Here is a 17,523-nt window from a genome sequence, read left to right on the forward strand (position 1 = left end):
TGAAGTAATGAATGGCGAGGCTGATCAGTGCTCAGTAAACTCTATTGCTATTATTATGGTAGTGAACCAAAATGGACCTCCTGTAACATTTTTTCCACCAAGAACCACATGTGTGCCAGCTATTGTTAGAGTGTTGTATATTTAATGACAAACAAGACCAAATAGTCCTTCATCTCTTAGGCTTTATGTTCTAGTTGGGTATTTGCACAATAAACAAGTAAATGATTAAACAATTTCAGACAGTGTTAAATGCTATGCAGGACATTGAAATAAGGGGAAGTGAAAGTGATATGGCTGGAGGAGGGTGGCCTTTTATTGAGCTGTCAGCTAAGGACAGGAAGATGCAGTCATGCAAAGATTTAAGGAAGGGGTGTTCCAGGTAGCAAGAATAGCCAGTGAAAAAGTCCTGAGGCAGAAACAAGCTTGCTTGAGGTAAAGAAAGAAGAAGGCCATGGAACAAGGTAAGTAATAGGGTCAATCAGGGCAGAAGTCTGCAGGAGACAGATCACATAGGCTGCGGGCGGGGGCGGGGGGGGGCGGTGGGCCATGCGTTTTGGTCAATAGTCAAGTTAATCTCATCCCGTGCTCTGAAACAACACAGAAGGTGCCTTATTCCTTTGACAGCCTCTCAGCTTTCCCAGCTAACATTCTGGGGTACATACAGCTAATTCCCTGACAATATTCTGGGCCCATAAACCTAGAAACCCACAGGAAGTCAGGCTAGACTCAGAGGAAATCAGGCTGAAGAAAGCCAGGAGATCTCTAGTAATCTCTTGTTGGAATTGTAATGAACTGAACCAATAAGCTGTGTTTCTCCTTGAAACCTTGCCACTGGTACATTAACAAGGAAAGGGAGGAGAAAGTTCCAGGATAAAGTATGTTTGGAACCATTTATCCAGGTGGTATAGGATCTAGGCTTTCAAAGAAAACGAGGATATGACTGATGGCGGCTGATCTCTAGCTGGGCTGACCTAGAAGCTCAAATGGGGCCATTAGGATCTAGACCCCCTCCGTCACTCGGGATGCTTTCTCTGTATTGGCTTCCCTCTTAGGCATTCTCTCTCCAAGTGGGGACAGAAGGTCTCTTAGAAGCTCTGGGTGTCATGTGTAACCAGAAAAAAGAAGTCTCTTTTCCAGTTGTTTCAACGAAAGTCTAGAATTCTGTCTTCTTGGCTAATTAGCTTCATTGGGTCACATGTTCACCTCTGAATCATATAATCACTGCCAGGGAGAAGCAGTGTTCTAACTGGCAAAGCCACAGCTCTGTGGACACCCCTGGAACTGATAATGGAGGGAGAGGGATGATGCCTTCCAAGATATTGGACTGTAAGTTTTTTGTTATGCAAGATTAGTAAGTTCTAAATATCTGCTGTACTTATAATCAAGAATACTATTCTGTACTCTTAAAATTTCGTTAAGAGGGTAGCTCTTATGCTACCTGTTCTTGCCACAATTTAAAAAAAAAAAAAAAAGGATACTGTTAGGAGGAAACGGAAGAATGGATCCTAGACAGGCAAAAGCAGCAGTTATCTTACGTTTGCCAGTTCAGCGTTATCTGCTCCTTAATCTGTGGTTCAGAGGTAACATCTCTTATACCTCTCATCTCCTCTTGTTCAGTAGTTTAATATATGTACCTGTATGCCTCCATCAGCTTGTCAGAGCCCCTTGGGAATGTAAACTACAACTTAAACACCTCAAGGTCCCCCACTCCTGTTGCACCAGGACAGCAAAAGAGTCCAGGATATGCTTGGTTAAGTTGAATCAGGTTTCAGAACCCAATATGACTAGTGTGTGCCCCTTCAATAGTCCCCAAGATGAAGCATCAGAGAACCTGCTCCCAAAGGAAATGCTGATCCCCACCTACCTCTGTGATCTTTTGGGTTTTCCCCAGGCAAAGCCAACAAGAATGTCCAGTGGGATGAGGATTCAGTGGAGTACATGCTAGCCAACCCAGTCCGAATTGCTTTTGTCCTGGTGGTCCACGGCCGCGCCTCTCGGCAGCTTCAGCGCATGTTCAAGGCCATCTACCACAAAGACCACTTCTACTACATCCACGTGGACAAGGTGAGACCCTCTTCCAGTTGCCCCCACTGGTCTTTTTCTGTGGGTCTGTCTGCCCCGCTTCAAGCCATCCTCCCTTCCAGAGAAGGCTAGTAGGCTGAACAGCCACCTCTCCTAGGAGTGTTCGGTCTTGAAGTGCTGCGTGCATGTGAGTGTTTGGGTTTCAGAGTTCCCAGCTGTGACTTTAGACTTTCTCCATAAATATTCTTTTTCTTACCTCTTTTCCTTACTGTCCTACTGGTCAATGCACTGCCTGCCACTTTGGGAGGATAGCTATCCTGGGAGTGGGCACACTTTTTCTATAAAGGGCCAGATAGTAAATATTTATGCCTCTCTGTCTCAGGTACTCAACTCTGCCATTGTCATGTGAAAGCAACCATAAACAATACATAAATGAAAGTGTGTGGCTATGTCCCAATAAAGCTTTATTTACAAAAACCTGCAGCAGGCTTCCTGGTCCCTGAGCTATCTTGCCCCAGAGGTTTCTGTTAGTCTGCTGATGTGACATGATTATGTCCTTACTCAAAAGGCGAAGGGGTGCTTGATCCAAAGTCTGCTTCTAGCAGGCCTGTCAGAGGGCCACAGAAACATTCCGCTCTCAGAGTACACCTCAGGTTTGATAGCCATGTTTCGAAGCTTGCTATCCTCAGACCACATGCATCAGCCTTGTATAAAATGCAGAGTCCCGGGCTCCTCATGGACCAGTGGGTGAGAGGTAGGGCCAGGGAACCTGCATTTTAAATCACTAAAGCAAAATTTTAAAAATAATAAAGCTTTGAGAAGTGATGCAGAAAGATGCCCCAGGCCTGAACCAGTTACTTGGCAAAGTTCAGAAACCCTGTCAGCTAGAAGGGAAGGGACAGAGAGGAGACAAGGGGCATGTGTGGGTGTTTTCTGGGCTGCTAAATGTCATTCCTTTCTCTCCTGGGAAAAAGCGCTCCAATTACTTGCATCGCCAAGTGCTCCAGTTTGCCAGCCAGTACGACAATATCCGTGTCACCCCCTGGCGGATGGCCACCATCTGGGGAGGAGCCAGCCTCCTGTCCACATACCTACAGAGCATGCGGGACCTCCTGGAGATGACCGACTGGCCCTGGGACTTCTTCATCAACCTCAGCGCAGCCGACTACCCCATCAGGTAAGGCGGCCCGCAGCCCCGGCCAGCCTGCACTGAGGTCCTGCTCCCTCTCCCGTTTCTTACACTTGGCAGGGAAACAAGAGGCAGAGGCAGTTTGCCTCCTGTCCAGAGAAACACTTCTGCCTCCGTGTCAGAAATGCTTCTGTTTTCGTAGATCTCTTAGCATAGGATCCATGTTGGACCTGACAATCATTTGTGCATTCATTCATTCATTAATTTGCTTGTTTAACAGATATTTTTTGAGTACATGGTTTTTTCCTGCTCTGTTCAAGGAAATACTAAAGGAACTGTCACCCCTCCCTCTACAGAGTTTCCATCCAAGTCAGAGAGACGCATTAAAAAAATAATTCAAATGGTACATGGAAAAAACACACAGCAGAGAGAGGACGCAGGGGAGAGCTGTAATTTTAACCAGCATGACCAGGACCGTCCTTCCCGAGAACAATGGGAGAGGAAGGCGGAGTGAGTTGCTTAGGCAGGGAAAGTGGTCCAGGAAGAGGGAACAGCAGGTGCTGAGCCCTGAGGTGGGAACACACCTGGTGTGTTGAAGGAACAACAGGGCCCAGTGTAGCTAGAACAGAGTAAGTCAGGCATAAGGTAGTAAGAGACATAAGACCAGAGAAAAAATTGGGGAAAGATGATAGAGATTCTAGAATTCGGCTTTTACTCAAGCAAGATGGGAACCACTGGCATGTTTTGAACAGAGGAGGACAAGGTATGACCTGAGAGTGGAGGAAGGAAGGTAGGTTTTGACATTTGAGGACCATGGATGTTTGGGCTTTTTCTTCTTTCTTACTTTTTTTTTTTTTTTGACTCCTATTAAATTTTAACAAATGAATTAATTTCCTGCATTTTTAAATTGGGAGATTTCTCATGGAAGTGCAGATTTTGAGCCTTTCTCAAGTTCTGCCCACTCTGGGCCTCGAACCTGCGTGGCCACAGTTACATGGGGCTGATAGGGCAGTCAGCAGCCTGGAGGTGGTGGCGCTGCCACAAGGAGTGTCTCTGCACAGACATTGCTCTGCTCTGTAAAATAGACCATAAGCAAAGAAAACCCCTCCAGAGACAAAAGGCAAGAAAACAATCTATATATGTCCTATCAAGACAGCAGCTCTTAGCCCTGGCCTGTGTGGCTCAGTGGATTGAGCACCAAACTGCGAAGCAATGGGTCACCAGTTTGACTCCCAGTCAGGGCACATGCTTGGGTTGTGGGCCAGGTCCCCAGTGCGGGGCGCGTGAGAGGCAACCACACATTGACGTTTCTGTCCCTCACTTTCTTCCTCCCTTCCCCTCTCTCTCAAAATAAATAAATAAAATCGTTAAAAAAAAAAAAAAAGATGGCCGCTCTTTGCTCAACTGTGGCTTCCATCCTGATTTATTGAGAAACCTGAAAAACAGAAGTGAGTGGATAGGGAGAAGGGACAATGTGTGTGAAGGAGAGGGCCTGCCTTCCTCTGATGGCATGAGGGCACTGGGGACAGCATTCCCGGAAAGGCTAACTGAAGGAATCTGAAAACACATACATGCTGCCCTGGCCAGTGTGGCTTGGTTCGTCAGAGCATTTTCTCATGCACTGAAATGTCATGGGTTCAAGTCCCAGTCAGAGCACATGCTTAGGTTGCATGTTCAGTCCCAGGTCAGGGTGTGTACAGAGGCAACCAATCAATAGATGTTTCCCCATTACATTGATGTTTCTCTCTCTCTCTCGCTCGCTCTTCCTTCCTCTCTGTCTAAAATCAATGGATGTATCCTCGGTGAGGCTTAAACACACACACACTTTTATCACAGCAATTTTCAAACATGCACAAGAGTCCCAAGACTTACACATCACCCAGTTTCAACGATATCAATTCATGACAATCTGGTAGCATTTGTGTTCTTGCCCTCTTGCCCCATCCCAGTGAAGCATTTCCACAACATCATAAAATTGTATCTGTAAATATTTCTGTATACATCTCTCTTTGAACATAACATCAATATGATTATCACATCTAAAACATTCATAGTCATTCCTAATGTCATCAAATATTGAGGCCACATATTCCCAGAAGTTTGGCTTTGGCGTGAAGATCCAAAAAGATACAGGCATGGAGGGCAGGCCTTTACTTAAAGCTAGAAAGTGGCTTCTGTCTCCTTCACAATGTGGTTGGCGGTGCACCCCTTCAGTCCTGGGCTTGGTGGCAGCCCATCGTCTGCCAGGAGACCCCGGCCTCTGGAGGACGTCTGGGGAAAGCACCATATTTGCTCAGTTCAGGCAGAGTATAGCTGGCATTCTCGAACCTGATAAAAATCATGGGGGTTAGAAAGGTAGCTCTTTTCTTTTGTTTGTAGGCTAACATGGATACAAAGTGGGTCATTTTGAAACATTACTGGCAGAATTTTACTTTCTTAATTATTCATTCAAACATTCGTTCTGCAAAGATTTATTAAGCAGCTACTGTGCTAGGCACTATTTGGGCATTTAGTGAACAAAAGCCACACAGCCCCTACCTGGTGGTACCGTAGTTGGGAAGATGGAGTTAAATAATCAGGAAAGAGAGAGATCATGGAAGGTGTGAAAGGGCTAAAAAGAAAGGAAGATAGTCTGAGAGCAGGAGGGGCATAATCGGGGGGTCAAAAGGCCTCTGAATATGCAGTTTTGCTTTGAGACCTAAGGATAGGATGGGATTGGCAAGCAAATGAGAAAGAGAAGATCATTCTAGACTAGGATTTCCCACCCTGGGCTCTATGGACATAATGGACTGGATCATCCTGTGCCGTGGGGGCTGTCCTGGGCACCGTAGGGTGTTTAGCAGCATCCCTGGTTTCCACCCACCAGATCCCAGTGGTGCTCCCCACCCCCAGCCACCGCGACAACCACAGATATCTCTAGTTGTTTTCCCCAAGGGCAAAATTACCTCCAGCTGAAAACTCTCCAGTTCCTGCGAGAAGAACAGCCTGGACAAGACTTGGGTCAGAGATGAACTAGTTGCATTTGAGACACAAACATGGATAGAGTGCAGTAAAAGAATGAGGAGAGGTGAGTGAGAGTTTAGAGAGAGAAAGAGCCAAGGGTGACAGAACATTGTCCCTCCATCTTTGAAGGATGGACTGAGTTCAGAAATATCCTAAAATGCTGAGTGTAGCAGCTACAGTGGAAGGTACTTCTTCAACCCTCAAAGCAAACCTGTTTTATTGAAGGACATGCTGAGGCCCAAGATCATATCAAGAGTACATGGTAGGGTGGGGTATAGAACCAGTTCTGTCTGGTTCTAGGTTTGGTATTCTTTCTGCTTGAAGTTGGCCCCTCAGGAGAGTTAGCTGGCCAAGAGTAGTGGGATGGCCCCAGGCCAACTCTCGAGCACAGCTACCCCTCAAACTCCTGGCTGGACAGGGTAGTGATTGCACCACCTGGCAGCAGAAAATCTCTTGAGAAAAGTCACCTATTGTCCCCAAGTCTGACTAGCTAGGATCAAGATTCCCACACTCTTTCCTCCAGGCCTCCAGTGGAGGCCCAAAGGCTATTTCAGCCTAGGGCAGGTGGCAGAGCTCAGCCAGAGACCTTATGAGGTCTGGTAGGTGTGCCTTAGGCCTGTGGCACTTGCCAGGAGACTCATGTCAGGTCTCAAGGCTGCCCCCTAGAGGCCCTGGGTTGAATTGCAAGTTGAAGCCACAGCTGGGGCCACTTACCCAAGTTCACTCTGCAGGAATCTCAGAATTCTTAGCTTTTCAGCATCCAAGAGGATGAGGGTTCCGACTCCCAGGAGATGGCTACGGTTTGAGTCTGAGTTCTGCCACTTTACTAGCAGAACTAGAACCATCATCAAGTAAATTCAATCTTTGTGAAATCAGGTTGTAATAATGCCACCTAGCAGAGTGTTGAGCACTTAGAAATACTTAGTAATGTCAGTGGTTAATTCTCTGGTATGTAAGGCTGAGCCTCATATCTCTGAGGGGCCAAGAATTCCCTTCTCAGACCATGTGCCCCACCTATTTGGAGGCTCAGAGAAGAGAGTCATCCCATTTCTAGCCTTTTTAGCTTTATGCTCCAAGTCTGCATCTCTATCGGTCTGCCTCTCTCTGCTCTCATTTCCATGCCCACCCCAGGTTCTTCTGCCCACTGTGCTTTGCCAGCCTGCTGGCCAGAGGCACTTCATGCATCAAGCACTGCTGGTTCCTCTTGCTGTTGTTTTCATGAAGTCGCCCCACACAAAAACATATGAATTTTGCAGATGAATGGTTTTATCCTGGGCAACTCTGATAGACTTTCACTTCCCATCTGCCACTCCATCTGTAGCTTCCAAAACCATGACTTCTTCCATCCCAGGAAGAGTGAGCAAACTTAGGAGCCTTGTGCAAAAGGTGGGAGCGCCCAAGAAGAGGCTTCTGAGGTGCTCTGAAAACTTGAGGGGTAGCCAAGGGCAGAATCCGCCAGCCTGGTGCGGCTACTCTGATCTGTTTGTGATTTGATATGTCCTCCCTGTGTCTGCTGCCCAGCTCTGCCTGGGAGACCAAACTCTTCCCCTTTTAGGCACTATAGACTCATGGTCTGTACTGGCCACTAGCCTTGTGTAGACCCCAGACACAGCCTGGTTGTAGATCCTTTGCCACCACTGACTGTCCATGTGACTTGGCACAATCTGCTTTAGCTTTCTGTGTCTTTGTTTGTTTACCTGAAAAAAGGACACAATCTTAGTACCTTTTTTGTAGGGCTCTTAGGAGGATTAAAGAAAATATTGCATGTCAAGAGCTTAACATGGTGCCTGACACATAGAAAGTGCTCAGTAAATACAGGCTGTCACTATTTTAGCAATGGAATAGCGTGGGCACCACATACTGGGCTTAATTGTCAACTGAATTGTTTTCCTATTTCCCATTACCCATGAGAAGACTAGTAAAATATTTCTTGAACTCACATCTCTTTAAAAAGTGGGAAACGCAGGGTTAAACTGTAAAGGCTAATGTTTCAAGGAAAAACAGGACAGAACCAATTCATGTGAACATGCAGAACATTCCTGTATTTGGAATATGCAGGCTAAGTGTGTTTCAAGAGTCCAAGACTTCCCACCCTGGTGTCTACCTGATTGCTGGGCCCGTGCAGGCTCTGCTTGGAGCTGATGATGTATACAATGCATGGATAAAAATGGATGTTTTCAAACACTGAGACCTTGTGGGATCTTGAATCATCAAAGGACATGCTGGTTTTATTCAATATATTGTACTTACTGGTGTTATTCAGTATATTCTAGGCAATTGCACTAGCACACATTAATTAGATGGGCCACAGAAACCCATCTAACCAAAACCAAAACGAAAAGCGGTCTGCACTGTTGCTTAGCTGGGGACAGTGGTAACAGACATCCCCCATACATACTGTCTATCCTTCACCAGGCCCTGTGTCTTGGGGCAAGGGAGGAGGGCTCAGTGTGCCCTCCACCTCTCCAGGGCTCACCTGCTGTCTGTGGCGCACGTGTGCATACATGTGGCAGGGGAAATAGTATTGACATTTTTCAGCTAATCCCAAGGTCTACTAATTCTCCCTCTTGGGGATCCATGACAACAAGGTCTAACCCGGCTGGGCCTACCAAGTGGACATTTATGTTACACTTGACTGTAACCTAAACCACTGTCCTAAGATACCACCAGGGACCCGGGCCGAATACACAAGAGCCATTCTGTGGTGCTTTGGCAGGAAACGCCCGCTCATAGAGACAGGTGTCAGGGCCCCTCTGCAATACTCCAAAACCAGTGTCTGCGAGGGACTGATCAAGCGAGGTCACATCCAGGTCCAGCAACATTTGCTCTGTATCTACTATCTGTCAGACCTGCTACAGAGGCCTTTAACACATATTTTGTCTTAAATTTCATTTCCCAAGACAAAACTTCTACTGTGTAAGGAAGATTAAAGAGAGTAGTGTTGAAACAGAACTTCTAGAAAACTGCAAAAAAAGTCAAACCCTTGATAATATTTAGCACAGATGCTAGTCGCCCTGTGATTTGAAATTAAATTAAGGAGTATGGATGCTCAGACATCAGTCTCTCGTACTTGGCACTCCTTCAGTTGGCTCAGTGATTCTTGAATGGGTCAAGGAATCCCTTTGTTAATAGCAAACTGCAGCAAATGCATATACAGCACTTGGTAAATCCCTGGCATTTTTCTAAGTACTTTACATAGTCCTTACAGGAACTCCGTGAAGTGCGCTTTGGGTATCCCTATTTTTCAGATGAGAAACTAAGGTACAAAGATGTTAAGAAACTTGACCACAGGATATAGCCAGTGACAGAACCAGGATCTTTTTTTTTAATGTAGGTAAAGGTTGCTTAACAGAAAATTAACCCAGTGGCCTTCAGTACATGCACAATGATGCGCAACCTTCACCTCCATCTGGTTCCAAATCACTTTCGCCACCCCAGTTGGAGACCTGGTACCTATTAAGCAGTCACTCACCTTTCACTCTCCCCACAAGCCCCTATCGGCCACTAATCTGTCACTGTGCATTTGCCTATTTGTGATATTTCATATGAATAGAATCATACAGTAGGCGACATTGGTGACAGGCTTCTTTCACTTAGCATGATGTTTTCATGATTTATTCATGTTGTACCATGTATCAGTGCTTCATTTCTTTTCATGGCCAAATGCTATTCCATTTGTGTAGGTATACCACAATTTGTTTAGCCTTTCATGAGCTGAAAGAATTGGAGTTCTTAAGAGCTCCCCGAAAACCCTGTCTCTTGGCCAGCTTGGATTGTGCCATATGTCCTGAATCAAGGGCCTCATCTGGTTTAAGAAGATGCAGTTGCATCCCATGTGATTCAGCACTGGTGCTTGGGAACTCTCATTGACTGAGCTCCAATGATGCAGAGGCCGGGGTCGGGGTACCGATCTGCCACCCCCAGAAGAGACCTGGTGACCGTCCTCATTCAGCCTGGTCCTTCTCCGCCTAGTTCTGGCCATGATTCCAGTTGGCTAAGACAGATTTGGGGTTGAAGATGGAAAAATGGAGGATAAGATGGAGGTTTAAGCCTCCCTTTCCCTCTTCTTCCTTCTTTCACCATCCAAGCAGCCAGTAAGGTGGTGTCTTGGAAAGGAAAGGGCTCAGGCCACCCAATGAGACCAGCTAAACATAGTTCTCTCCCTCCACAGATAAGTTCAGGAGATGGGGCTCCTTCTAACTTTGTTCATTCACTCAACAAATATTTATTGAGAACCTACTATGTGCCAAACACTGTTCTAGGCACCGGGTATTCGATTGTGAAGGAAAGCATAGTCAGTCCTTGCCCTTCTCACAATGGCCAAGAGTACAGACTCAGGCCAGACCACCTGGGTTCAAATCCCAGCTCTTCTGTGTACTATCTGTGTAAACTTGGACTTGAGAAAAATCACTTAATGCCTTGGTGCTTCAGTTTCCTCATCTGTAAAATGGGGATAATAGTGCCACCCATGTGGTTGCTTAGAGGGCTAATTGAGGTAACACATGTAAAGTGCATAGCACTCAGTAAGCACTGCCTATGTGACAGCCATTGTTATTGATGAGGGAACTGATGTTCATCAGAATGGTCACAGGAGTGAACATATTACAAAGCGAGGCAAGTGGTCTAAAGGAAAGGAAGGAGGGATATCAGAGCACTTTGCAAGTGAAGCTCACTTGGACTAGGGGGGCCAGGACGGCCTCCCTAAGGAGGGAGCATGTGACCTGAGATGTGTAAGATGGGGAGGAGTTCACCAGTGGAAGTGTGAGGGTCCCCGGAAAGTGTCCGAGGAAAGGGGATCACATGGGCAAGATCCCCATGGTAGGACAGCCCCTGGCATGTATGAGGAACTGAAAAAGAAGCCAAAATGGCTGAAACTCAAAGAGCAAGGGGTTGCCTGACTACCAGTGAGGTAAGTCGAGACCACTCCCTTCGGGGACTTTTAGATTACCTGCTGGGTGGTTGAATCCATAGTTCATGAGCAGTGTAGTTTTAATGAGGAGTAATCATTTTTGCAGTATGGAGTGGTCACATTGGCTCCCATGGGAGAACAGTGGGAAGGGTCTTGAGTGGGGAGGCCAGTAAGGAAAGAGGTAGTTTCTTCTGCTGACCCCAGAACTATGGCCAGAGAGTCCCCACTCCTCTTCATACTTCCTGGCAGAGGCACTATGAGCTTCCTGAGTCCAAGAAGACGTTTAGCCTTTCAATCAAACAGAGTCAGGCAGCCACGTTCTGTGTGGGACCAGGACCCCACACCTACATGCAACAGCCTCCTTCAGGAGGTTCACAGAGCAGGGCTGATTTAGAGAACCCAGAGAACCAAGGACACCCACTGGCCTGCAGCTATAGTTTAGGGAACAGGTCTGGAGAGCACTGAGCAGGTACACAGGAGGGGACAGCCTAGGGGTTAGGGGAGCATGTGGTTCAGACCCTTCTTTGTTCTTTTGTTTTTAATTGTGGTAAATATACATAACTTAAAACTTAGCATCGTAACTATTTTAAGTGTACAGTAATGCTAAGTACATTCACACTGTTGTGTAACCAACCGCCAGGACTCTTCTCATTTTGTAAAACTGAAACTCTACCCATTAAACAACTCCCCATTCCCTCTCCCCCCCAGCCCCTGGCAACCATCATTCTACTTTCTGTTGCTATGAATTTGACTGCTCTTGGTGGCTCATGTAAGTGGAAGTATATAGCATTTGTCTTTTTGTGACTGGCTTATTTCATTGGACATGATGTCCTCCATGTTGTAGAATGCCAGTTTCCTTTCTTGTTGAGTCTGAATAATATGCCATTGTATGCATATACCACATTTGCTTATCCATTCACCCATCAATAGTGGACACTTGGGCTATTTCCAGCTCTTGGCTATTGTGGATAATACCGCTATGAACATGTGTATGCAGCTATCTCCTTGCCTGTCTGCTCTCAATTCTTTTGGGTATAAACCCAGAAGTAGAATTGCTGAATCATCTGGTAATTCTGTTTTGTTTTGTTTTTTTGGTGGCATCTCCACACTGTTTCCCACAGCAGCTGCACCACTTTACATTCCCACCAGCACTGCACAGAGTTCCCACTTGTGCACATCCTCGCCAACTCTTGTTATTTTTACGTGTCTTTGACAGTAGCCATCCCAATGGGTGTGAAGTATTTCTTGTACTTTTTAAGGAGCATTAAATTCCTGAAACAAAGGGCTCTGGGACCTTTACAAGCTCTGAATAACTGATCTTTCTCTCAGCAGAACCGTCAGGTTAGCTACAGGGAATTATCTCCCCATAGGTTAATGGCTCTCCCATGATTCCTCTAAAACTCCTTCCCGACCCACAACAGCCCCTTTCTCATTTCCTGCCCTTTGCTCAATAGGACCATCTTTTTGCCTATTCACCAGCACCTTGGCATCTGTATGCTCCCCACTTCACCACCCTGTCAGGGCCTGCCTATCCTAATTCTAACCCTGGCATCTTTCTTATGTACATCACCCTCCGCCATGACACCCTTGCATCTCTACCCGAGTTAGACCCTCTTTGCTTCACACTGGGGCCTTCAGAGCTCCCCAGGAGGACGTGAGCTAAGCTAGACCCTGAAAACAGGCTAGAACTTCTCCACAGCCATTTGGAAAAGCACAGGTCCCCATTCCCCTCCAGGAGCAGCTTGTAGCATGTCATCATTTATTTACTGAAGCAAGTGTGCAGTTCACTTATGAAGCATTTGTTGGGCACAGTTGAATGCCAGGTACTGGGCTAGGTACTAGGAGATGGTGCGAGGGATGGGCAAGGGAGCTTGCAATTCTATGGGGAAATGGGAATCATATTAGTGAAATTATGTCAGGGTGCCACAGTGGGGAATGAGAAAGGGTCTTACCCTAAGGAGCATGGTCAGGGGAGATAAGGTGCCTTTAGGGTAATGTTTAAGCCAAGACCCTAAATGGGGCCCATTATGAAAAAAAAGAAGGGTAGAGGCACCAGGAAAAGGAGAACACTATGTACAAGGTCCCTGAGGCAGGGAAGAGCCCAGCACACTCCAGGAACTAAAGGGAAGGAAGGTGAAGTGGAAGAGAGCAATGGAGGTGAGGAGTGAGGGAAGATGAATTTGGAGGACACAGGGTACTTATCTGTCCTGTGACTCATCCTTTTGCCCGATGACTCTTTTCTCAGTGCCCTTAGCCTCTGTCTTGGTTTCCTGTGGATGCAGTAAAAAAAAAATCACCACTGGCTTAAAACAGCAGAAATGTATTCTCTTACAGTTCTGAAGTGAAGTCTGGAATCAAGGTGTGATCAGGAACATACTCCCTCTGTAGGCTCTAGGGAAGAATCCTTTCTTGCTTCCTCCTGCTTTCTGGTGGTGGCTCTCAATCTTTGGCATTCTTTGACTTGTAGATGTGTCACTCCCATTTCTGCCTCCCTCTCCCTTTGGCCATCTTTCTTAGATATCTGCCTATCTTCACATGACCTTCGTATAGGAACACAAGTCATTGGATTTAGGACCTATCCTAATCCCGCATGACCCCATCTTAACTAATTGCATCTACAAAAATCCTATTTCCAAATAATGTTGCCTTCTGAGGTTCTGGGTGGATGTGAATTTGGGGAGGAAGGAAACCCTTCAACCCAGTGCAGCCTCCCATCACCCTCACTGGGCTGAGCGCAGGACAGGGCTGCCTCGTGGCAGCGTGCTGCTGTCCCAGGTCTCCAGCAGTGTGTCTGGAGTGGGCACTGCTGAGCACCCACTCTGACAGCAGTTCTTGCACCCTGTCCTCTCACCTCATGTCTGGATGAAGCTGGCCCTCTCCCATTCCTTCATTCCTCAGTCATCCCCCAAGTACCTACCAATTGAGGGTCTCTGAGGGGAGAGCAGGCAGCCTGGCAGACAGGGTCCCCACTGCAGCGGGCACAGCATCCTGCCGACAGCGTTCTCAGCAGGAGAATGTCAGGGCTCTGCTTGATTCTTGGAAGTTTCCTTTAAAATATCTTTAAAATATCAGAGTTCCACTGTAGGCCAGTTGGATATAAAGTTCTTGTGGGAGGCAAGAATCTATATATATTTTAAAGCTCTCCAGGTGATTGGAATACAGTCAGGGTTGAAAACCACTGGCCTGGGGCAGACATAGACATCCATCACTTTAATTACAGTAATAAATAGCAAGGTAAATGCTATGATGAAAAATGTGTTATTAGCCTCAGTACTTCATGGGAAGTCATAGCTGGGGCCCCAACACTCAGATCTTTGGATGTGACTCTCCCCCTTCTTGGTCACATTCTTAGCATCTTTGGATGTCCAGAGATGCATACCCTCTTTCATGAGACCCCAAAATCTTGGTGTGATACTGTCTGAGGAAAGCTTCACCAAGAGAATGTTCAAGTCAGAAAGGGTATGTCTACTCAGGCTGTTGTTCACAAGGAACTGGGCGGGGGGGGGGGGGGGGAGGGACCAGTAATTATGCTGTTAACAGTTTTGTTTGCATTTCGTAGGAAAATAATCATTTCCTCAGCCCTGTTATTTTTCAGCCTGATGGTGCGCACTCCTACGTTTGCAGGAATGCATTTTACTCCCTTCTCCCCAGCTGCTCGGGGCCTCCTGAGCTGTTTCAGGTTGGGCAGCTCCCCAGGCTTCCTGGAGGTGAGGACTGGCCCAGAGTGTTCCCTGGACAATTGAAGTGAGGCTGGGTTTCGGGGAATTCTGGTGGGACTGGGTTGTAAAGCACCAGAGCTCCTCAAAAAGCCTAGAATGGCCCTAGGCTATCAGTTTAAAATATTGTCTTGGCTGATGTAGATAAGGAAGGACACTTCTGGAAGGGTGGGGCAGTTCATGTAGTCAGTGCAAAAGGTGAAAGAACAAAAGGCAAGAATGATGTGAATGTTTCACCCACAAGATGCCATCATTTGGTTTAAATACATTGCAGCCATGTTGTCTTTTTGCTTGTCATTTTCATTCTTTCATTACTGAAAAATAATTTAAAGTTCTGGGGAAAAGAATTGGATGCTTTTATCTTGAGGCCTATGTCCATCCTTGGGCCAGCAGAGAGGAGAGTGTGTTGGTCATTTAATCATTTGTTCATTCAACATATTTTAGAGTCTACAAGATGCTGGGTGCTGTTCTAGATCAGAGCTGTCCAACAGAACTTACAGGAATGTTCTAAAATTGTCATTCAGTGCAGTAGCCACTAGTACCATGTGGCTGTCGAGAGCCTAAAAATGTGTTTTGTGCGACAGACGAACTACATTTTAAACTCAATTTGATTTTAATTTAAAGGTAAACAAATAGCATATGGGGTAATGCAGTTCTTGATGCTCAAGATGGAGTAGTGAACAAAAGCCATCGAAAACTCCTGCCCTTGTGGACCTTATATTTGTGTCATGGGGCAGAAATGTTTCCACTAGAGAGAATTAAACTGCTGTTATGATAATAAGAGAGGGTGAATACTGCCAGTTCAGAAACAAATGTGGTCTCCATGCTCAGCCAGTTTGATGGTCTCACCAGACCCCAGACTGTCCATGCGTTCAATTTTTTACGTATTTTCTTCCTAACTTCTCCCTCCCCAGATCTCATAGTTAGGCTTCACCTCAGCAGCTGCTAGCTTATATGTCTGTGGATGAAACACTTCCACCCCTGGGCATCTTCCTACCCAATGCATTGAGCATGTTTCCTTCTCAGGAAAGCACAGCCTTCATTTATGTGGCTGGTCTACTAGTGGCCAAGATCACAACAGTGTGCATCCTGGGAATTTGGATGTGAGTCCAGAGTAGTCTACAACATGGGTGATTGGACTGTAGAGTCTGTCATTCTTTCCCTGCACCACCCCCCTCACATCTCACTGCAGTGAAGATTATTCTCAGAGGCAATCTGGAAGGACCCCATATTTTTAAAGGTCAAGTGGGATAAGGGAGGGATGTTTCTACCCCTTTGTATTGATAATAGCAGAAAGCTGGATAAGCATGGGGCCCAAGGGACAAGGTTAAGGTCCAATCATGGGATGGATAGATGGAAACTATGGATTTTTTAATTATTATTATTATTCATTTCCTCCCTTCCCCTTGAGTCATGGCCCAGCATGGGGAGTGGTCAGTAGTGGACTCTCAAAGTAAATGGCTGGGGGAGCACTTCATGATCTGCCATGCTCCAGGAGCTAATAACATCAGCTAGCATTTTGTGAGTACCTACCATGTGTGGAATCCTGACCACGTGATTTCCATGTGTCATCGAATGGCATGAATGTCACCGAAGGTCGATAGTATCTTTCTATCCCATTTTCCAGATGAAGAAGCTGAGGCTAAGAGAAATGAAGGAATTCGCCCACTGTCTCACAACTGGTGGGGATCAGAGCCAGAATTCAAATCCATGCTTTTTTCATCACTGGGAAAACAAAAAACAAAAAAGATCTGAGTTCTTCACCAACAGGTCATATCATACACACTGGGCAGCTCTTCCATTCATCCCTCTCCTGTCTAAATCTTCATTCTCTTCATCTGGGTAAGAATGCAGGAGGCAGAAATGACCACAACTAGAATGCACATCAGAACCTCAGTCCAGGGTCACCAGCACTCAGCCACCTCCTAAGATGTCATTTTCTGCTTCATTCCTCACAGTGTCCCCAGGGGTGGCATAGAAATGGGCACTGAGACTCAGCAGGTTTAAATGACTCAGCCAAAGACATAGAGGTTGGTAGGGCCAAGACAGGATTTGAACACAGGCTCAGCTGACCCCAATGCAGCATGATTTCTGCTCCACCCAGTTTCCTCACTGGAGAGGTTGGCCCGTGTGCTGCATAAGCAGTTGACCCCAGGGGGAAAACCCGTCACACAAGAGCACAAGCCCCACCATGTGGCTGCCACAGCCTGCATGTTCCCAACACCAGATGGGCTCTCTCTGTGACTGGTGAGAGATCAGGGCTTTACCAATTGTGTTTACTCTAAGCCTGGATGGAGGAACCAGCTGTCTGCATGAGCTGGAATAGCCCCAGCTTTCAGATTCCTTGGTAATCCCGTTCCCTCCACACCCCTCCTGTGCTGTCTAGCTCTGGTGCCCAATGGAATTCTCACTCATTTCAATGTTAGCCTCAAGCAAGCATAATTAGGTAGAAATGGCTGCTGTCCCCCCAAGTGTGCACAATTGTTCCACAGCAAAACCAAAATGAAGCTGGCATTTTCTAGACCATCACTCACTCCACAAGGGCATGTGAAAGGCCATATGGTGTCAGCTGACCTGGACTTGAATGCTGTGTCCATTCCCTACTGGCTGTATGATCTCAAGACAAGTGAATCCAGGCTTTCGGAGTCTTGGTTTTCTCACCTGTAAGAGGGAGAAAATGTTGCCTGCCAGGGAGCCACACAAGGAGCAGCAGCCAGGTGGGAACCCAAGCTCTGCCGTATGTC

At 46.5% G+C, this 17,523-nt stretch overlaps 1 protein-coding gene across 1 annotated transcript in view; it reads left to right on the forward strand.

Annotated features, from left to right (window-relative positions):
* Positions 1-17,523, forward strand: part of XYLT1 (xylosyltransferase 1) — a 295,314-nt gene that overhangs the window by 215,392 nt on the left and 62,399 nt on the right. The window contains exons 4-5 of the mRNA XM_054589630.1: positions 1,892-2,064; positions 2,997-3,199. Of these exons, the coding sequence (XP_054445605.1) occupies positions 1,892-2,064; positions 2,997-3,199 (376 nt within the window). The remainder of the gene's footprint in view (positions 1-1,891; positions 2,065-2,996; positions 3,200-17,523) is intronic.

The sequence above is a fragment of the Pteronotus mesoamericanus genome, unplaced genomic scaffold, assembly GCF_021234165.1.
Source record: "Pteronotus mesoamericanus isolate MK-2021 breed Mesoamerican mustached bat unplaced genomic scaffold, CSHL_Meso_final scaffold_167, whole genome shotgun sequence".
In the NCBI taxonomy this organism is placed as follows: Eukaryota; Metazoa; Chordata; class Mammalia; order Chiroptera; family Mormoopidae; genus Pteronotus; species Pteronotus mesoamericanus.